The 22500-nt window shown below is 41.1% G+C and overlaps 1 protein-coding gene across 2 annotated transcripts in view; it reads right to left on the reverse strand.

Moving 5' to 3' along the window:
* Positions 1-6275: 6275 nt before the first annotated feature.
* LOC138003603 (uncharacterized) overlaps positions 6276-22500 on the reverse strand; it is a 24300-nt gene continuing 8075 nt past the window's right edge. For both annotated transcript variants that reach the window (XM_068849750.1, XM_068849749.1), the window contains exons 5-11: positions 20352-20701; positions 18866-19098; positions 17224-17519; positions 16368-16730; positions 12029-12182; positions 11142-11454; positions 6276-8526 (exon numbers count right to left, since the gene is read on the reverse strand). In XM_068849750.1, the coding sequence (XP_068705851.1) occupies positions 8195-8526; positions 11142-11454; positions 12029-12182; positions 16368-16730; positions 17224-17519; positions 18866-19098; positions 20352-20701 (2041 nt within the window). In that variant the 3' untranslated portion in view covers positions 6276-8194. The remainder of the gene's footprint in view (positions 8527-11141; positions 11455-12028; positions 12183-16367; positions 16731-17223; positions 17520-18865; positions 19099-20351; positions 20702-22500) is intronic.

The following is a 22500-nucleotide window of genomic DNA, read 5'->3' on the forward strand; positions in this document are numbered from 1 at the left end:
TTCCTCAATTTCAGTTCACCATTACCAAGGCTTAAACATTTTGTATTTTGTGCACATAAACAATGCAATTCTAAACATTTCACCTCCAGCTGTAAGCCAAATGGATCATCCTTTTCATTTAAGTCAAGTACGATGTAATCCGGACTTGCACCCAAGTGTGGACATCCTGGATTGATGACAAATCCGCATCACGTAACATTGACACCTTTTGACTCTGCATACGTTGCAGCGGTACTGCCTTCATTGGCCAAACCATATCTCATTGCCTCTATCTGTCTGACAGGTTTCTTTAACTGTGCCACTAGGTTTTCATAGTCCTTTTTTCGTGCTGCGACCCTTTTGAATTTTGAGGCAGTAATTCGTTTTTTCCTGAGATCATGCCAAAAAGGGTTCTCTGATTGATCTCTTGTTTCTTTTTCAATGCTGCTAGACTCCTCTAGTGTGATTTGTTCACCAGTATAGTAAACCGACTCTTTTCATGGGAGGGCTGTAGTGTATCCCATGGTGGATATAACTCGTGTTGGCAGGTCAGGGAAATCGCCGCTCTGGGGAATGTGTTTTATGTTGGAATAGTCGATTGCAAGGTCTTGTTGGTAAGAAATAATGCTTCCATTAGGAACCAAACCAAACTTACTTTGAGTAAAAGAAGCACCAGAAGGAAAAAGCTTGAAAACTGGGTCTCAGGAAAATTGGACTTAATTTCATGCTGAAAACTGGCAATAAATTGCTTTGGAGGAAAATCAGATATTGGGTTGTATAAGCTGCTCTTAAGCCCACCAAAAGAGCGCTTTTTCCCCCTGTTTAATTTTAGCTCAGGATTCTTCAACTGACTTTCTTGCGAAGATTCCGGTGCTACCCCAGCTGTTCTCGGCTTGTGCGATTCCTGTGGGAGTGACGTCTTTAAAGGAATAATTGGTACAGTTTTTAAACCCAGCATTTTGTAATGTGCAGCTTGATAAACGAAGGCTACTTTGTGGCTACAGCAACCTTGGCCCACCTTGCAAGTGCAGAAATGTTCAATAACCTTTGGTACATCATGGGGTCGACAGTCTATACACAACTATAAATTGAAAGAAATACGGGTAACCAGTAATGTATGCATCTGAACTCGGAAAGAAACGGGTCCCTATAACAGTTGATTGGAGTGCACGTGTACTATGAAAAATCCTTAAGGTTGGTGTACGCCGCGGGTGCCGCCGGTACAAATGGCGATGTATTTTGAAAATCAAAATTTCATACAGGGTCCGATCCTTTTTATACTAACCTTAAGTTGATGTGGATCTTCGTTCTTTTTAAGGGATTTAAAACATTTACACTTCTGTAGACTTCCCTCCCGTTTCCAGGGTTTGAAGCCACTAAAATCAGAAACACGAACTTTGTTCTAGTTGACAAGCATTATAAACGCGATAAAAAGCTAGGAAAGAAATTAAAACTGACATGACCAAACCTTGAAACTCATGGATAAATCCCTCCACGAAAAACTTATATCCTTTTATTAATGCCACTTGTTGGAGATTTTTCTGTGCTTACAAAAGCTTCCACGTCTTTCATGCCGATGTTTGGGAGCCGTTCAAGGGACGAAGACCAAGAAACTGTAGTTGAACTTACAGGAATAACAGGCGTGTTCGACTGTTTATCCGCCATCTTGGATTTCATGCGTTATTAGCCTCGCTTGCAATCTAACATGGCTCCCGTGTGAAAACGTTAAGCCGCGGCTACACGGTCGATTTTTGTCTCGCGCCGGTGATGCGACGATTTTTTCAGATTTTGTCGCGTCGCCTGCGCGCCAGGGTGACTACAATTGCGACAAATTTTGGCGACAAATTGAAGACCGCGCGAATCGTATACTTCAAGAGACCTGGACACTATAAACAGACATTCCTACTTTAATTTCATTGGCTTAATACTCTTTAGTCGCGTCGCAAGCGCCGGCAAAAAGTTGCAGGGTGGCTACACGGGCAACTATCTCTGCGATTTTGTCGCGAAAGTTTCAACTCTGGCGACTTTTTTCTTGCGATGTTTTCGCCTGTCGCGTCGCCAGTTCAAGGGTGGCTACACGTGTGATTTTCAGCTCGCGCTGGCGACGCGACAAAGTTTGAAAAAATCGCATCACCAGCGAGAGCAAAAAATCGCTCGTGTAGCCGCGGCTTTAAATAACAATGACCACAACCAGGTTTTCTGAGCCCGGGAGACTGAGCACCCCCAGCAAACCATTGTTTTAACAAAAACCGCTGGTCAGCAGCCTGGTTCTGGTCATTGCTGTCTAAGGTTTTCCTGTTGGATTGGTTGATGATTTTACTTGTACCCAGGTTTTTTAACACGCGCGCGAACGAAATAACAAACAAAATGGCGGGGGAATTGCTAGAGAGCGTAAGGTGGTTTACTACAGTTTTCCGAAGAAAAAGATCTCACTGCAATTGATGTAAAATGTAATTTTACCTAAAAAATAAATGCAAATCAGACCCCAGGGTCATAGTTTCCGTAAGACCCAGTCTTGTCTTCCGTAGTGCGAAAACTAAGACCAAGTCTTACGAAAACAGTAGGGAAGGAAGACTCGAGGCGTTGCCCAGTTGCCACAGTATTTTGGGCAGCTCCTAATGTAACTATGGCGTCCGCAGTTGTTCATTCCATCGAGTTAAACTAGCTCTTTCGAGACATCTCCAGTGGCGGATCCAGTGGCGGATCCAGTGGCGGATCCAGTGGCGGATCCCCCCCCCCCCCCCCACCCCCCTTTATTTTTGGACCAAAGCCACCAATACCATAAAACACCAAAACTGTGAAAGGGCAAAAACAAAATGTTCGAGAGCGGGCCCCGACCTTACCTTCAGGTCTGGATCCGTAGATAAGTTCTCTCCACGAGAATCAGCGGAGGTTGTGAAGTCATCGAAGAGGATTTATGGAGAACACCTTTTCTCGCTTCAAAACGAAGATCTGTTGTCATGTCTTGGACGTCTGCAAGATCTTGGTTATGGCACGAATAGCAAACTCACCCTCATCAAAGATTTTGTCGCTTCAAAGTCTTCTACACCGCTGGCTCTCACGGCATAAACACAAACTTTCTGAGGTATGAACTGTGCCATTGCAGATGATGAGACAGATCGATGCAGTCGGAGCTTAATCATCAAAAGAAAAGTAAAGATTCAAATGAAGAATTATAAAGTTTATGATTCTGATAACATCCTGAACTAATGGTAAATTTCTAAAATAAGCTTGGGAGCTGACATTATTTCAAAGTACCTTTTAAGGATATTCGGAGAACATGTACTAGGAAGGTATTGTTAAAATCATTAATAATTCATAAGGGTGACAGCCAATAGAAACGCACTATTCAGGCGACATGTATAGGTGTGTAAAACCCGATAAAGTTCAACTGTCTGAACGAAAGGGTGGGATTGAATAGGCAGCAGGGAAAGGCTGGGGTTGATAATTAGTTAAATTATCAATAGGATTAACTTTTACAAAGATATAAAGACATCTAACTCACCTAATTAGTATGCTTAACTTAAATAAAGACGAGGTTGACTTTGACATTTCAATCACAACTATTACGTAAAAATTTATTTATTACAATTTAATGGCAACTTACAAAATACAAAAACACACAAACAAAAACAAAAGGCCATAAGGATAGTCCGTAAAAGAATCAAATACCCCATAGACAGACCACCCAGCTATTAAAAAGTACAAATATCCAAATATATTAATCCTAACATTAAACATAAAAAATATACAAGGATAAAATCAGTTCTCAAATAATCAACTTATTCAGTTGGTGTTTGCTAAGAAATTTACCACACCACGCTTAAAACTTGAGATGCTAGAAGCTGATTTAACGTGAAATGGAAGCGAATTCCACATGTCTACAATACGATTAAAAAAACTAAATCTAAACGTGTTCGTTCTAGCATAGTTCTTCTTTAAAGTGAGGCTGTCTTTTTCTCTAAGGGGATACCTATCAGTATCAGAGTAAAATTGGGCGTATGTAGACATGTCAATATTAATGTATCCATTCAAAGCTTTATAAAAAAAGAGTACATCAAAAATGAATCGTCTATGTTCTAGAGACAGTAGATTAAGCTTAGAGATACGAACTTAATAGTCATCTTCAGTTTTTAGAATAAACTTTGTGGCGCGACGTTGCACTCTTTCCAATTTAGGGGCGTCAACAACATTGCCTCGTAGCTTACATTTTACGGTTCGGTTAACTACACTTTACTCGAAATAGCACTCGATTCCTGATTAAGCCTAAACGCTCGTTTCAGTGATTAGGCCTAAGCACTCTCGTAAAATTTTAGCTTTCATTTTGCGCTTAGAGTATAGTAAAGTAAAGTAACCATATTTAAGGTCGATAACTCGTAACAGTAATTCAACTGACAAACCTGAGGTCGACGGTGCGCTCATTTTATTCCCCCCTCTCCATCAGTGCTCCGTTTAACGGGTATTAAAGCTACTTAGCTACACGGAAGGGAAAGAAGTCGAAACAAGGATGCGAGATCCGGGAATCGAACTCAGGACCTCTTGCACCAAGGTCGCGCACTAACCGACTGTGCCATCCTTGCTCCTGGTTCGGTTAACTACAATGCGTATCCGCGTATCCACTAAGAAATATACTTACCTTCTCTCAAGAAAGAGAGGGACATACCCACTTCGTATCCGCGTATCCACTCAGAATTACAGTCCATATACAATAATACCAACTATATTTATCAAATAAATGTGACCTCGTAACCGCGCATCAAGCTTTTTCAGGACTTGTCTTCGATGTGGCAGGGTATTCTGCAGTTACTCTTCTTCCCCATTTAGTGTTGTATTGTGTTGCTTTCGGAGTGGCTCCGACACTAAACTGGTCTCTTCTTCTTTACTCTTTGCACAGCGAAACCGACAAGGCATGTTACTATTACGAAAGCTCTATGAAAATGAATTGGTAAATTCAATGCTAAATATTTCCAAACTCTTATGGGACAACTCCACGCCCACGTGATTAACATAACAATGATTTCTTTCTCAGCCTGCATTAGCGGGTGGAATTCAACAAATCATGCAATCTGATTGGTTCCGAGAGCGGGCGGAATTTTCTCATCCGGCCCGCTCACGGCGGGCGGAATCCTAGCCTTGGTCGCGTCTGCTTGTGTGATGACCTTAAATTTGGATTTTTTTTGACACCGAATCCGTTTACACACAACAGTTACATTTTATTACACAAGAGGTTTGGAAATAGAATTCAAAGAAAAATATTTCTCTTTGAAACGTTCAGTTTCATCAGGCGCGGTGCGAGTCAACAATTAAAAAACTAATTTCAGAGGGGAAAAAATAAATACCGGTAAGTTATTTACCAGCTAAGGGTCGGTCCGTATAGCGAAAAACTGTGACAGTTTTTCGCTATACGGACCTTCCAGCTGCTAAATATACATATATATATTCCGTCCGACCTTTATGGGCTTTAAAACGGCTCGCCGTTTTAAATGCCCATAAAGGTCTCCCGCTGGTATTTTCAGCTTTTTGTTTTGCAGTCAATTTGGTAAAAGGGATTTCTTCCTCAAGCAACTGTGTAGGTTTGTCGGCAATGGAGGATCGATCAATGAAAGTATATCAAAAAAGAAAGCAATTTCCGAGTTCACATCTGCCTTCTCTTCAAAGCGAGTGTAAGTGCAAAGTTTTTGTGATAGTAATTAGTTCTACTTTACATATGAATGAAAACTAATTTTCAGAAGAAAAACTTCGCACTTAGACTCGCTTTGAAGAGGAGGCAGACATGAACTCGGAAATGGCCTATTCGTCTCTAAGGGGCAGAGGTAATTCACTGACTTTAACATACGTGAACACCTTCATGATTGGGGACAGATTTTTTTTTGACTTTGCAAATATCATAGGAATTTAAGAAAATGTGTGCCTTTGGTGGAAAACCATCTCTCCCGGCTCTTCCTGCTTCCTAAAAGTACTCTTCCATTGTGCATGACACACCTTAATTCATAGTTAATTTGCTTCATGTTGTTTAAATCTAATCCAATGTCAAAGGCCAAGGATATCGATGCAATTATAACTCTAAGCTTGGGTGTTCCCAGGGTAAGGAGATAAAGTTTAATTCTTTCATTCTCTTTGAGTGGACAGAGTACTTTGCATGACACTGTGTGAATAATTGATTCTGTGCTTCGGGTGGACCATCTACAGGCTCTGACTGTTCTTTCCCATAGCACGGTTAAAGAACAAAGACGTGGTCTCCAAGTTAATTAACAAAAACAACTGTGAGAGGCAAGTCCATTCTCTTTCTTTATTGATCCACCAGTGGTCTCAAGATAAATTATCATTCAGAAAATAATGAGGAGTGGGATCCGCCACTCCACATGCTTACGAAAGGAGCAATAAGACATCCCAGTGCCAAGACAAGTAGTTGTAAACTGTGTATCAACTAAATATGTTTAATTCGCTTTCTTACTAACCTTTCTACCATGGGTGAACGAGAGCGTTTTTCGTTTTATTTTATTTCTTCTCACAAATAACCATGCACTGCAAGGATGGACAAATACACGCACTTCAAAATATTTTCAAATGACTAAATAAATACACCTTGTATAAATTCTGTTACCCCTACAAGCATACATGCACCAACTTTGTAATGAGCTAAAATGCTATTTCATAGCCCCTTTAAGGAAAACGAAAGATGAGCAGTGATTATATCGGCACCAACGTTTGACGCGAATACGCCGAGTATGTCTTTCCAGCACAAGCTTTGCCAAGTACGTTTTTGAATAAAAATTTATAAATATTTAAGAGGGAAAGTTGTGTTTCGGACTGCGGCATTGATCTTCGATGTTCTTTGCTTCTTTAAAATTTACTTGTAGAGGATACTATATATGTTCTCACGAACAATCATGCACTATGTGGAGGAATCTTCTTCGAAGATTTTGAAACGACTATATTACATTTTTATATTCGGCACCAAGTTGAACGTTCGACACGAATTTTTGCCCCCGCATAATCTGTGTCAAGTACATTTATCAATAAAAATCTATCAATATATTTAACCAGGAATTGTGGTTCTGGCTAAAGCGTTCATCTTGGATGTTGTTTGTTGTTTGTTGTTTAAACGAAAAATTTACCTGTAGAGGATATCCTCTAGCTTTCTATACCCATGTATTTTCGAATGCGATGGGAGATATCAAGAGCGGATGAGGTAAGACTGAGAACGGATCCCCATGCACAATCATAGTTCTTTAAAATCTATTTTTAGTTTCGCAGAGCTATTTTAAGTTCTCCTTCCCAATGCCGTACATATTTGAAAATTTTACTACTTACAACAGGCCAATCAGGTGCTCTCTAAAAAATAGCAGCGTAGGTGAACCATGCGCTAAAATTAGATTTTTAAAAAACTCTCTGTGGACTGAGGAGGTCCATGTATGGGGGATCCACTATCTTACCTCATCTGCTCTTGGATATATCCTTGATTAATTAAACTGACCGTTGATTCTGAGCATGCGCATGAGGAAAAAAATTCTTTAAACCTGATGACGGTGCTCAGAACTAAAGACTCGGACACATTGGTACCCTGACCTAAAGGTGGTGGCTAATGTCATTTTAAGTGAGACAAAAATTGAATTAATTGTTTTGACTCCTACTACACTCTACTTTCTAATGGGTACAGCGCTTGTCACTAGGTCACCGTGTAAGAATATTGGAGCACTTTTTCCCTGTGTTGGCATGTTCAGAACGAACGGGGGACAATAAAGGACGACAAAAATACTCTATTAAATCGGAAATAAAGCATACCTGCCCCGTAACTGAGGCAGTGCACATGCGCCAGTGCACAGATTCCAGTTATTCGAATTTTGTTACCTCAAATGTAAAGACAGAGCAGATCTTATGGTTAGAGGACTCCAAAAATAAGTATCGGTTGCAGTATTAACCAGGCCCCAGTTGTTGAAAGGCCGGATAACTTTATCCGGTGGATACTCCAAACGTTTTGTACACACCTTTACTTACATGTGCTTAGGGTGTGCATATTAATGCTTACGTTCCCCAATTCAAATATCTATGCACAGATTGAAACTGTCGGGTAGTGACTTATCCACCAGATAAAGTTATCCTGCCTTTAAGCAACTGATACCGAGTGTTAAATCTAGTCAAGTTGATCACGTTACTGATCATCGATGGCCACGTGCACTTTCCGCAGTTAGCAAGTGAACTGATGCATGACTTGTCACCTCTCCGACTCTGGGATATCTTCGTATAATACAAGGCCGAGTTCTTTCATTATATGCCAATTAAGGTTTGCGAAACCCATATTTGTGAGACATCGCATGAGCTCTTGGCTTGTTGCTTGGAACGTAAATCTCTGGTACCATTTTCTGAGCGCAATTCGACAGCATTCCTTTGGAGAGACTTCGTTCTCCTGTAATTCGTCAATATCAGATTCTGGAATCTTTGGTTCGAGATCTCTTGCCAGAGTTATCCAAGAAGTTCCTTTTTGCATTTTCTCGGCAACCACATCACAAATGCGACGACTGATTTGTTCGTTGATCTTGGCTCGAGCTAATGCAGGGCAAATTCATATAAGTTAATGGTTTAGATACGTGCAGAAATGAAAGGAATGAGATGTAAGCGAGATTATGTTTAAGTGCACTCAAACTCAAATTTTGTTGGTCTACAATGTTGATCTCCCCACCGAAAGCAAACATATTTGACGATTCAAATTTTCGCTTTTTATCTGCCGGAAGACGCGTAAAGTTATCAAAACTAGCAGTAATTTGGACCCACGTCACAAAGGTAAAGGTAAAGTAAAGTCGTGCATTTATATAGCGCCTTTATCACAAACGTCTCAAAGGCGCTTTACAATGATCAGTTTACCCCCAGCGGACTGGAAGCATATACAGGCGCAAATTGCAGCCGCTTCTAAGCAGTCCATGCATGCTGGTACTCATTTTACCGACCTCGGAAGGATGGAAAGCTGAGTGAACTTCAGCGGGAAAGAAGGTCGCCAAATATTCCACTCTCGGCAGAACCGGGAATGGAACCCGGGACCCTAGGGTTGGAAGGCAGAGATCTTACCACTGCGCCAACCCCTCCGCCAAACTGCTTACCAATGCAAAATTTCTTCCTAAACAGCAATGCAAAGCTGTTTAGTTCAGTTCAGTTCAGTTATTGTCCACCATGATGCGTATCTGACGCTTTGACGTCCAGCTCCACTTTGAAGTTGAACTTCTTCTTCATGAGGCTGGTGAGCTCTGCTTTATTCTGCGTTGCCTTCTAAACAGCAATGCAAAGGTGTTCAGTTCAGTTCAGTTATTGTCCTCCATGATGCGTATCTGATGCTTTGACGTCCAGCTCCACTTTTGAAGTTGAGATTCTTCTTCATGAGGCTGGTGAGCTCTGCTTTATTCTGCGTTGCCTTCTAGGCTCTGAACTTGGACACATTCAGGATTTCAGAAATTTTACACAACGGGCGGTCTGTAATACTTGCATTGAGGTCTTGCAAATAGAACGCGCTTGGTGAGTGCGTCATTCGGTTGCCTGCAGGTGTGCGCCTTATATTTTAGGTACTGCGCCTCGATAAAATCGCGTAGTGTTGGTGTACCGACTATCCTCTCACAGTCTGGACGTAAACATTTGAACCTGAAATCGCCTTGGTTTTTTGAGTTTTTGTATTGAATCGACCCCGTATCATCCTCCGTAGGAATTTATACCAGCATGATTCTAGTTTGGTCATTTTAAAAGATTTTGGTAGTATCGCTTGTGTCGCGTAGATTAGCCTGGACCTGACGCATGACTTCAGAAGCTGGCGACGCGCCTTCATTTTCAGATTGTGACGTAAAATCGAGAATAGACCCATGCCTCTCACATCACGGTCATGGGTCCAAATTTCTGCAAATTTTGCCAAGTTCACGTGGCTCGCACAGCACAGAAGGAGGCAGTGTGGCCCAGTGGTTGGGACGCTTGTCTTGAGATCCGGGGATCCCAAGTTCAAGACACGTTCTGACCACTGGTTGAATTTGATCCTGGTTCAACTTCCCAGCTGCACTTGTAAATAGGCAACTAGTTTGCCTTTGGCCAGTTGGGATTCTTAACAGTTGTTCTTGTTCTGTTCCGTCGTTTCGTTGTGTTTCATTGGCCCTGAAAAGCCCCTATGGGGAGCGGTCAATTAAGTATGTATTGCATCATTGTACAGAAAAAACGAGAATTTCTGGGTAACAATTTGCTTCGGATGGGGACACTTATATTAGGAACAAAAATATTTGAGTTTACGTGCACTTTAAGTGTTACGAGGTCTCCCATTTCCCCCCTCCCCACATTTCACAATGTATCCTGATATACAGATGTCATATGACCCTAGTTTAACGGCATGGCTTCCACGAGTTTGCCATAGCTCAGTGATAGAGCATCCGAACTAGTAATGTGAAGGTGGTAGGTTCCACGACATTATCGTTCTAACCGAAACACATTTGAACAATTCTATCTCTGACAGCGAAGGCCTCCCTAACAATTATTAAGTATTTAGACGAGATCGTAAATCTAATGGACGCAATTGAGGAGGCTGCTGATTGCTGTGCGGGACCACATTACAGCCACTCCTCGTGAGTCTCTTCAGACTGAATCTGAATTTATTTTTATCGCTATATTATCCTGTGATGATCGTGTTATTACTTTAGGAATCTTCTAAGCAAGAATGTGATTGGTTAAAAGAGCAAAAATACTCGTGCTGCACGTGCAGCACGATTTTCCGTGCATTTCTTTGCCGTACTCCACCAAAATAACAGCTTGAAATCACCAAATTTTATGATGAAAACGTGAGCATATAACAATGAACCATTCATTTATTTTAAAACCGTTCGTACCCAGTCCAGTTATAGGACAGTTCGCACGTATTGTACAATGTGATCAAGACGGAATAATCGCGAAATACTTAAGTTATATTTTGGACTGACGTTTTCGTTGCCGTAGCCGTAGTCTTTGCTTCTCCATTCCGCTGTCGTCAGTAGGGAGAAGGGAGTTTAAAAACCCCCTACTCCCTACAGACGACAACGGAATGGAGGAAAACCCATCGCAAGTATGGAAACAAGTCGTTTCGGAAATCGTCCTCCATCAACGTACAGAATGCAAAGAACACTAATAATCTTACTAGTCGTCTGTCTTTACGAAACCCTACGCACCTTCAAGAAGACGATCTCTTATATGCTTCAGGCCCTCACCACCTTCTTCTAGCCCACTGACGATCTTGTCAAAGCACCTTTCCTTGTGTTCCTGAGGCAGCTTCGAAAGTTCCGCTAGAAATTTTTCCTTTACATCTCTTAAACCCATTATCGACCTCCTCGACAATTCCAGGTGATCCTCGTAAATTTGTCTTTTATTGATCTCGTTTAGCACTCCACGGCACGCAGTGAGGATGCCATACGAATCATCAAAAGGAGCCTCATCAAATGTGGTATCACGAAGACGCAAACCAAAGAATTCCACAGGTGTTTTCTGCCGAAAATTAATAAAACACATTCAATAAAATTGTCCATTGAGGAAAGTCTAGTCTCCTACACAGCCGTTCTTTGTGTAGTCACGCCGTTTTATTTTTGTGTGGGGAGGAGCGTTGCGTGACGCCGGACACAAAGAACGGCTGCGTAGAAGACTAAAGGAAAGTTGAGCCCTGCCTCCTTATTCGGACATTTCTCAGCCGCGCACATTATCAGCCGACATACCACCCACCAATGCTGCAATGTACAATTGCTGGTGGACGAAAAAAGGAAGCTAATGAGAGATTTTTTGTTTTCGTCCACCAGCATGGCGGCGATGACGTAACATGAAAACCACCTACACTTAAACGCGCCCTTCCATGTACAGGTGTACATGTGAATAAATATCATATTCTACTATACTGAAAATAAATAGTTTTCGTCCAGATGACCAGAATTTTAAGAGTCGAGTTCAATTCGCGAAAAAAATATTTCGCTTCTCCGACATGGCTGCCGTGACGTAATGTGAAAACACTCTATAAGGTGAAGGGTTTTCTTCTTTCGTTCTCGTCAAAGAGTATTTTTTACACACTTACGTCAGGATCAGCTCTTTGGGGAGGTAGTGTCACCTCCAGTTCACACAACATATTGTCTTCATCTTTTTCTTGGCTCTTGAAGAATGAAACTATCAGGTCTCCTCGATTCTCAACACGAATTTTAAGACTCTTCAGAAAGGGTTCGTCTTGAAGGCTAAAAATAAATGAAGTGTCAGTCGTCACGGTCCAAAACCGTACTTTTATACATCGTTAATTCTGAGTAATGTTGCAGCATTTTAAAAGGCATGCTCTCAACGAAGATTGAAATCAATAAGACAATCTGGTGCAAAGTGTTTTCTGACAGATATTAGATGCCTTCGCTGGGCTGACGAGTGCGGGAAAAGAGAGCTCTGCCATGGATCGACACTCACTTTGATCCAACCGCCGTCCACGACCTTGGACGGTATGTTAGCTGACTGTCACTCGAGCCCAAGGTGTCTCACGCATTCCTTTACAGTAATTCCCCTGTTGTTAACTGAGCCCGCACAAGATGTGAAGTATCACGTGAGGATTCTGCGGCGAAGTAACCGTCGCGCATGCTCAACAGAGTGGGCTTTGACCCACGAACGCAACTGAAAAGAGACCTCTGCTACTAGGAAATGACCAAGGGTACGGCAACGACAACGCCACAAAACAAGAATGTTATTGGTTGATTTAAACCGGGAAAAATAGTCGTGCTGCCCGTGCGACACGCATTTCAGTGCATTTCTTCGCCGTACTCTTTAACTCATCAACAGCAATGTTTCTCGTGACGTCACCAATTGTTGTTAATGATGCCAACCAGAACTTAATTGGCTGTTGGAACAATGACTTATTTTGTTCCGTGGTTGGCAAATTTGAATATCAAAAGAAATGTGACGCCCATGTTTGTAAACAGGAAATATCGCGATTTCCAGGTTTTGACGACAACGCAAGGATACAACAAAGAGCCACTCATTTTCTATCTTTGCCTTAAAATCGTTCGTACCCATCTTGGCCCGTATTGTACATCCTAAACAAGACTGAATAATCGCGAAATACTTACGATAGCGCCAAGATGTATCTTAGAGTGACTTTTCGTTGACGCTGCACTGTCCTTACTTAAAGGGGCTAGGTCACGCAATTTTAGGCAATTTCAGCACTGATCGAGTGGTCATAGAATTAACTAAAATATCAAAATGACTGTTCAAAACTGTAGAAGAACTCTAACAAAACACAAGGAAGTCAAGAAATGACATGGATGGACAAAACTGGAGAGGATTGAAATGGATTGAGTTTGGGTAAATTTGAAAAACGTCGGCCCACCTTTTTTCAAATTTATATCAGTCTATATCAAAATGTCATTTACAAAGCTGGAAAATCATTCTCAGTTGTTATGTGGCCGTGATTTTGCAAATGAAAGACTCTTGCTCTGCCAATTTGACGTTTAGAGCTCATAATTAACAAAATTAAACAAAAGTACCTAAAATAGCGTGACCTAGCCCCTTTAAACTCTCCATTCAACGCTTTGGTTTCACCTGACGTCACGGCGGCCATGTTGGTTGACAGAACAATAACGAAAAATTCTTTTGGGAATTTGACTCTATTATTATGCAAAACTTGAGCTACATTTTTCTCTTGTTTTCGCACCAACATGACCGTCTTATCACGTGAGTGCAATCAAAGAATAAGATCCGTTCTGCTAAAAAAAACGACTACCAAAAAGGGTACTGCATATCATCCTTTGAGTCTGGGTAAAAAAAGAACGGTGTGAAAACTAGCCGTTCAATAGGCCATTTCCGAGTTCACGTATGTCTCCTCTTCAAAGCGAGTCTAAGTGCGAAGTTTTTGTGATGGTAATAAGTTCTACTTTACATATGAATGAAAACTAATTTTCATAACAAACATAACAACTTCGCACTTAAACTCGCTTTGAAGAGGAGGCAGACATGAACTCGGAAAAGGCCTATTATATACCTTAAGGAAAGTTCACAGCAGCTAATAGTTAAAATATTTCACGAATTTAAAGGGAACATCCACTCCGACAAAACCTAACAAAATAGTTTTTCCAATCAAATTTGCTCGACAATTTTCTCCAACAAGTGTTTAAATCGAAAAAAAATGAACCTAAGAATCGCCAGGAGCCCATACTGGAGCGTGCAACTTCCTTACAGCGTCTGTGAAACGGTGTTTTCACAAGTAGGTTTATTTTTAGACTAGCCGTTACCACGAATTAGGTCAAAAAACAAATTCACTTACGGTTCGGTGACCCTATGACGTCAGCTTAATTTCTTGTAATTGGTCATCGGGCTCCTGTGGGAGTCTCATTAGCGGGAAATTCAATCTAAAAATAACCTTACTTGTGAAAACGCCTTTGCACAAGTGTAGTTAAGTTGAACGCTCCGGGTGATGGGCTCGTGGAATCGCTTGTTTCAGTTCACTTTCAAATTTTCCGGGCGCCGCCATTTGAACAATTGTGACGTGTTACGGTTTGCCTTTATTGTTTTTTCACACAATGGGTTTTTGTTTTGAAACAATAGCGACCTTAAGCATGCTCGACGATTACAAGAACGAGGACGACCGGAAGCGAAATTTTCCATTAAGGACAAACTGCGCATGCTTGTAAGTTTGTTTTCGTCCTCGTCGACGACGAGAAAAGTGCAGCGAAGTCGTTGTTGTGAGAACGTAAGTTTTTCCTTTGAATTTATGGCCAAATAGCGTATTCTTTCAAAGCATTTAATTGCTAAATGTATCATTAAATATTCGTAGAAGCAAATGTGTAAATTTAAGCGCTTTGAGTCGAAATTATCATTAAATACAAGCTTTTTTGTTTCCACTTCTGAAGAGGTGAAGGCAGGCGAAGGAGCGGGAAAACCATGAGTAAATCAAGCTTTTGTTACTTGTGTCCTTAGTGAAATTCCATAGTTTAGTCGGTGATTTTCTTATTGCTCTTTTAGTGAATGATTTCGTTTACTCACAGTCATATGTTCTATCGGATTTTTAATAGTTAAGCCACAGACTATTAAAAGAGACTATTTTGGAAACGCTACGTCTCTGTCTGCAGCAGAATGTAGTTATCGCACAGTTCAGTGAGTCCTCAGTTTCTATTTAAGTCAATGAATTCCTTTCTGCCGTGGAATTCCTATAGTCCGAAATTTCCTTTTCCCTTTAAATCTGTAAATGCTTTTAAAAAAATTTATGAAGATAAATTTTTGTCGTCTTCGGTCAGGATGCTTAAGTCTTATTTTTCCCGCCAACAACGACGTTTTCGCTCCAGTCTATTTGACACTTCTTCGTCATTTTGTAATCGTCGAGCATGCTTAAGGTCCCTAATAGGGCAACCACGACACGTCACAATTATTCAAGATGGCGGCTTACGCGAAATTTGAAAACCAAAACAAGCGTTTTTGAAATTTTATTTGTTTTCGATACAAACACTCCCATTAGAAAAAGTTTCATCATTTTTTATTGCAAACATCATGTTCTGTTGTTTCAAGTTATTTTCTTGTTTTAGTGGAGGTTTCCTTTAAGGAACAAAATTACGTAAGATTAAGTTCGGAAACGAAGCGAACGCGAGGTGGTCACAAAAAGAATGGCTTAAAGGGGCTAGGTCACGCTATTTTAGGTAATTTTGTTTAATTTTGTTAATTATGAGCTCTAAACGTGAAATTGGCAGAGCAAGGGTCTTTCATTTGCAAAATCACGGCTACATAACAACTGAGAATGATTTTCCAGCTTTGTAAATGACATTTTGATATAGAACGATATAAGTTTGAAAAAAGGTGGGCCGACGTTTTTCAAATTTACCCAAATTCAATCCATTTCAATCCTCTCCAGTTTTGTCCATCCATGTCCCTTCTTGGCTTCCCTGTGTTTTGTTAGAGTTGTTCTATAGTTTTGAACAGTTATTTTGATATTTTAGTTAATTCTATGACCATTCGATCAGTGCTTAAAATTGCGTGACCTAGCCCCTTTAAGTAGGATTACAATTAAAACACCAATCTCTTCTTCCCCTCAAAGACAGTATGTATTTCCTCAGTTATTACTGACTCTAACATTATCGCAAGGACATTTTTAAAGGGAATATGTATAGTAAAGTTTTTATAGGGAATATGTACAGTAAAATCTGTTAAGTCTCACTCCTATATAGGAGTCAATGGGTTAATTGAAGGGGATATAGAGGTTGTTAATACATTGACTCCTAAACCGCCGCCCATTGACGAGTAAAATCGCCTGGCGTTAGACAGAATAAAATCTAAATCTCACTCATAGAAGACAATGGGTTAAAGGGCAGACCGTTTTTGAGTAACTAAAGAGGTTTTTAACAGCTTTTATTCTACGTTTCTTCATAAAACCTTGGTACCGAGAAATTTTATCTCACCTGACGTGAAACTTCCGTAAGCGTTCAGGTCTTATAGCAGCGACAATACCTTCGGATAGGAACATGAAAGCTTTGTCGTTAAAATACATGAGTTCATCTGAGCTTCCATCTCCTATCACAACATTATCTTTCTTGCCCTCGATCTCTTCTACCTCTGGTTTTTTACACGTTGGAACGCAGTACAGCCTTAACTGCGATGTTTGGTGCAAACGAGTGTCTCCGGGAACAAACGCTAGAAAAGATGCTGCTTTTGGTACAGAATCCAACTTCTTGACTTCTGGTTCCACAGTTTGATCAATAACAGCGCCAGCGCCTCCAGCCAACGGTAGTTTGTTCCAACACCAATCAACCAAAGTCCACAAACTGCAACAAGAGGGAGTTGTTGTAAAACACGGACTATCTTGAAGTAATGTTTAAAAAACGAGGAGCAGTGTTTTATCGGGTCTAAAACACGAGGCGTAGTTGCGAAGTTTTTGAACAGTTTCAAAAACACTCCACAAACAGCGTGTCCCTCTGGAGTCCGGACAAAATTGTCAGAGGAGAACATCAGCATACAAGAAAAACAAGGTATGGATTATTAATACCCTTTATATAAGGAATTCTAATGAGGAGTGCTTTATTAGTTATAAAGCTTGTGCACGTGACGATTTATCGGTGACCTGATTGGCTACTCCACTCATGAATTATTAATGAACTTTCGAAAACGTGTTAAAAAAGACCAGCTAAAATCGAAACAAGTGGATTAAAGTTTCTTAACTGGCTTTTCAGGCCCAAAACTGGAAAGGTTCCGGGGACCTTCGAGGAAAAAGAATACATAAGAGCAAAAAAGTCATCTCAACTTTGCTTTGACACTTACACTGAAAAGTGCCTGACTTCAAATGTGATGATATCTCCGTCAAATCTCGGAGGCGTCTCAAGTTTGTCTGTTATCTCAATCCACTCTTCCTCCTCAGAGCTTGATTCTTTCAAGAGGACACGAACACGGACTAATGACATATCGATGTCTCCTCTCCTGCAACGTTCTCCCAAAGACAATGGAAGCTGGATGGTTACAGGCTTCAGAAAGTCAACTGCTCTTGGACTCGTTATTCGCAATATCGGTCCTGGCAAAATTTGCTTCTTCTTGAACAATTTTTGGGAAACTTCTTGAAGCTGAGTAAAATGGAAAATAAAGCAATAAATTACAGAAATAATAATGTTTACACAGAAATTCCTATTGGTAATCATATGATATCGAATGCAATTTGGAACAAATAAAGAAGAAATAATAATGTTTACACAGACATTCCTATAGGTAATCATATGATATTGAATGCAATTTGGAATAGCTAAGAAAGAATATTATTTTTTCAAAGACGAACACGAGCTCATGCATTTCCGTGCATTCTTATTGGCTAAGAGAATTGCAATTTTCTGGTAACAGTGCAGCAGAGGTAATTCAGTGCAAAAAGAGGTAACAAACGAAGAATTACTTTCGAACTAAAAAAACCTGGAAGACTTAAGTCTTCCATGTTTATGTTCCTTTCAAAGAAAAGGCACCCACGTCTATGTCCTCTTAGTAATAGACAATTTTTTTAGTTGTGTCCTCAATCTCGATCCCAGAGCTCTTCTTTTGCCTGAGGGAGAGAAGAGCTCCGGGGAACCTTAAAACAAAGTGTCTTCTCATTGGTTTTCGTGAATAACAATCAAAAGCGTATCTAATTGGTGCATTCATGTTAGCACGAGGAGTGAGCAGGCGCCGTAAGGCTCAAATAGCCAATTTTTGGCTGTTTGAACCCTAAGGCGCATGTTCTTCTACCTAGAGTTTCCCAGAGCAGTGTAATCAGCTTCTGTCTACGTGATTGCTTCAGTTGTTTAGTCTTTTGTTTTTGGCTTGAGTATATCGAGGTAATCACATTGTTCATAGCTTGCGTTCACGTGATTAAACGGCCGTGGTGGTGTACAAAACAAAAGCCAAATGTCCCTCGCGTTTGAGCCAAATTCTCGCGCGGTGGCCTCGTGCTTAGTGCGCTCGACTCCGGATCGAGTGGTCCGGGTTCGGGTTCGGGTTCGGGACATTGTGTTGTGTTCTTGGGCAAGACACTTTACTCTCACGCCGCCTCTCTCCACCCAGGTGTATAAATGTCTACCGGCGAATCTATTGCTGGGGGTAACTCTGCGATGGACTAGCATCCCATCCAGAGGGGAGTAGAAATACTCCTAGTCACTTCATGCTACGGAAACCGGAGATAAGCGCCGGCCTGATGGGTCTTCTAGGCTAGGCTCGTAGCAGACTTTACCTTACCCAATTCCCAAAAGAATTTTTCGCTATTGTTCAGTACACCAACATAGCTACGATGATGTCAGTTGCAAGCCAAGGATACATTGAGTTACGAGGGCTGTTACATGACTCGAAAAATCGAGCCGACGTTTCAAATTCTTTCTGACCAACTCGAACATGCGCGTTGGATAGCACGGTCCCTCTAAACACGGGTAATTGACACATGTGACAGGCTAACCTTGGCAATGACTTCAAATGATTCATCTCGTGGAACTGCATTTTGCGGAAAAGATATTCTGGCAAGTGGAAATTCAGGCCACACCAGTTCGCTTTCCTGACTTGTGATGGTATGTTCATGCGATCTTAGACGACAGACCACTACGAACGTCGAGCATTGTGTTATCTTACTGATAGCCACGGGAAAAAGTAAGTCTGGAACGTCACCAGAGCCAGCGTGGTCTCCCTTAATGTCTGAAAAAAAGCTTCGAGTTATTGACTTGTGTTAACCACGGAGAATGGAGACATGTTCCACTGAGCTGTAGTGTGCATATTTGGTCAAACTGGCTTGGGTTGATCAAAAGATGGACAATGCTATCAGTAGTGTATAGCTGAGTTGGTTTTCATAGCAGTCATGCGCAGAATCAGGGGTGATTATCTTAGAGCGGTTTTCAATTGAGTGTCGAAAGTAAATAGCGAATTTCTTTGGGTTTGCATTACTTCTCGCATAGGGACTATAAACCATATAGGAACCGTCTCTCAATCCTTCCTGTTAATCCACACTGTGGGCCGTTTAAGAACCCACACACCAGGGGGGAGACCCCGGTGTTGGTGGTCTATATCTCACAGAATTGTAGACCGCAATGAGACTTTATTTGATATGTGCGGTATAAAATTATAATCACTTTATTAAAATCTCAAGGCTATTTAGCCGATCACGAGTGCTCTGCTAATTGGGGAGACTACAAATCAACGGAAACCAAAACAAATCAAATCAAATGCTGTGAGGAGAGAGGAAAACCGGAGTACTTGGGGAAAAACCTCTCAGAGCAGGGTCGATAACCAACAAACTCAACCCAAATACAGCAACGAATATGGGAATTGATCCCCGGGCCACATAGGTGGAAGGCAAGTGCCCTTACCACTGCGCCAGGCCTGTTCCCCAAAACAAACAAACCACTACCATTACCAATTTATACTGTGAAAGTAAGGCAGCATTTACACGAACGCGGTTTCACATAGACAGGGTTTCACGACTTTGAAACCGCGTCAAAATCGATGCGGTTTGGAAGTGTTTACACGGCACCGTTTTCGCCAGAAAATCAAAGCCTTGATGGTATAAGCGAACGCTGCACAACGTGCTTAATTCACCATTTGAATCTTACAATAGAAATTTCGCGCTAAAATAGTAACCGTATTCAAATCGATGCGGTTTCGCCCTTTAAACGACAGATGAAACCGAATCGTTTTGAAAGCGCTACACTTGTGGCAGCGATTTCAAATCGACCCAGTTTGGCCAACAGTCTTGATCGGTGTCGTGTAAAAAGAAAGCGTAACCGCATCGAAAACGATGCGGTTACAAATGAAAACGCGTTCGTGTAAACGCTGCCTAAAACACACGGTCCCTTTCTAGACAAGACTTGCATCCGTCGTCTGCTGTTACTTAGTTCAGGTAACAAAACCCACTTTACTATAATCACAAAAAAACTCAATCAATCAATTCTCACCATGCTTTGTGCGCAAATCCTCCGTTTCAACAATATCGTCCCACTCATTGTTTTCACTGTTGATCAAAGTTTTAATCACCACTTCATAACCCTTAAGATTTGAGGCACAGTGTGGAATGACTATTGTGACAGCTTCATTGAAATGCTGAATGCTCGGACTGTCCACTTCTGATAGCTCAATGACATCACTGACAATGTCCTCCTGGTGAAGGAGAGGCGGACAACGAGCACGAGGATTCCATCTGACAAGTTTTAATATTCTGTCTTCAGACACTGCGCCAGAAGGGAAGATTACATGTACGGCAACTTCCTTGGGGTCCCACCGTGTCCCTTCTTTGACAACTTCTCCACTGAAAATGTCAAACAACAGAGTTGACCAACTATGCCCATTCGTACCGATCTATGGGCAGCGAGCCAACCTCGTTAGTCAGGCCTAAAATTACCCATCTCCTAACAAATTACAAACACGCCAGGGATCAACCAAATCACTGAAAAAACACTGTGTAACACAGAAACTCGTCAATTTTCAAAACCATCCCCGTATATTAACTATGCATTGTCATGCTTTTTTTTAAAAGAAAAATACAACTGAGAGTTAAGAGATATCGCCGGATGAATTGACTCGGAGATATTAGGAAAAAATCTGAGTGCTCCATCGTAAGAGCCGAAACTACGATCTTCCGATTACTTCCGGCGTGACTTCGGATGCTCTACCACCGAGTTATACGAGTCCTCTGTAGCTCAATGGCTCAGTGGTCGTAGGTTCGACTCCTGTAAAGGAGCACTCGGGATTTTTTCTGAGTATCCCTGAGTCATCATCGATAAACAAGTCTCTTCATTTCACTCAACGGGGTTAGCATTAAAATAGTGTTCGTCGAATTTTGAAATTATTTAAACTTCGCTAAATTCAAGGTTTACCTACTGATGATGCAGTTTTGGAAGCTGTCGACCTTATATGTTTCTCAAATATGAAATATAATAATAATAACAACAACAACAATAATAATAATAACAATAACAATAATAATAATAATAATAATAATAATAATAATAAAGCTTTAAGAACAAACTCGATCAAGCACAGCATAGATACGACCTCAGAGTCACCAAGATGTAGATTGTATGGAGATGCCACTGAAACAGTACGACACATTGTCAGTGGACGTAAGAAGCTTGCCCAGAGAGAGTATAGAAAGCGCCGCGACAAGGTGGTCCTGCAGGTACACTAGGAGATGTGCAAGAAGTATGGGATAGATTGTAATGACAAGTGGCATGACCATCAACCATAAACAGTAGAACACCCAACAACTTGAGAGAATCGAATAATAATAATAATAATAATAATAATAATAATAACTTTATTTAAGTCTCAAGATGATTTAGCCGAACACGAGTGCCCTACTAATAGAGGATACTAAAAGCCAACTGAAATCAGAAAAAAAACAAATCAAATATTGGTTTTTGAGGAGAGGAGAGAAAACCAGAGTACCCGGGAAAAACCCCTCGGAGCAGAGTAGAGAACCAACAAACTCAACCCAAATATGACGTCGCATCCGGGAATCGATCCCGTACCACGTTGGTAGAAGGCGAGAGCTGTCACCACTGCGCCAGCCCTGCTCTTGTTGATTGATAGGGACGATATTTAAACGAAATTGCCAGATTATATATTGATTATTCATATCTTCACGACCACCCTCAATAGAAAACGGTGAAGCATTACAATCGCAGTGTTCTCACCAGGATTTTGTCTTAACGAGTCCAAGGGCCCCCTTTCCTGAAAAATACGGGCCCTGTAAGAGCTTAGGTGGGAAAAAGTCACTTGCGCTCCATAACTAGGGTGGACAACATACTTCGTGATTTCTCTGTCCATTTCATCAAGGCACGTTCAAACTGGAACTCGTGCAATGGTGGCCCTTCGACAATATTGTATTTGATTTGTTTGCCTCGAGACAGATCTTACAGGTCGTGATATTTTTGTCGGCATCATAGGCAAGCCATGTGTATCGCAATCCACTCTGAAAAACACGGTCTTTCTTCAATGAAATAGCTTATTTGCCTTGCTTGCTAAGCTGCCCTCTTTATTGTCCTTTTTACCAGCCAGCGTTTCAATGATCTCCGACACTTTCTTAAATCCTTGGTACTTTAGGGC

Source organism: Montipora foliosa, chromosome 5, assembly GCF_036669935.1.
Source record: "Montipora foliosa isolate CH-2021 chromosome 5, ASM3666993v2, whole genome shotgun sequence".
NCBI lineage: Eukaryota > Metazoa > Cnidaria > Anthozoa > Scleractinia > Acroporidae > Montipora > Montipora foliosa.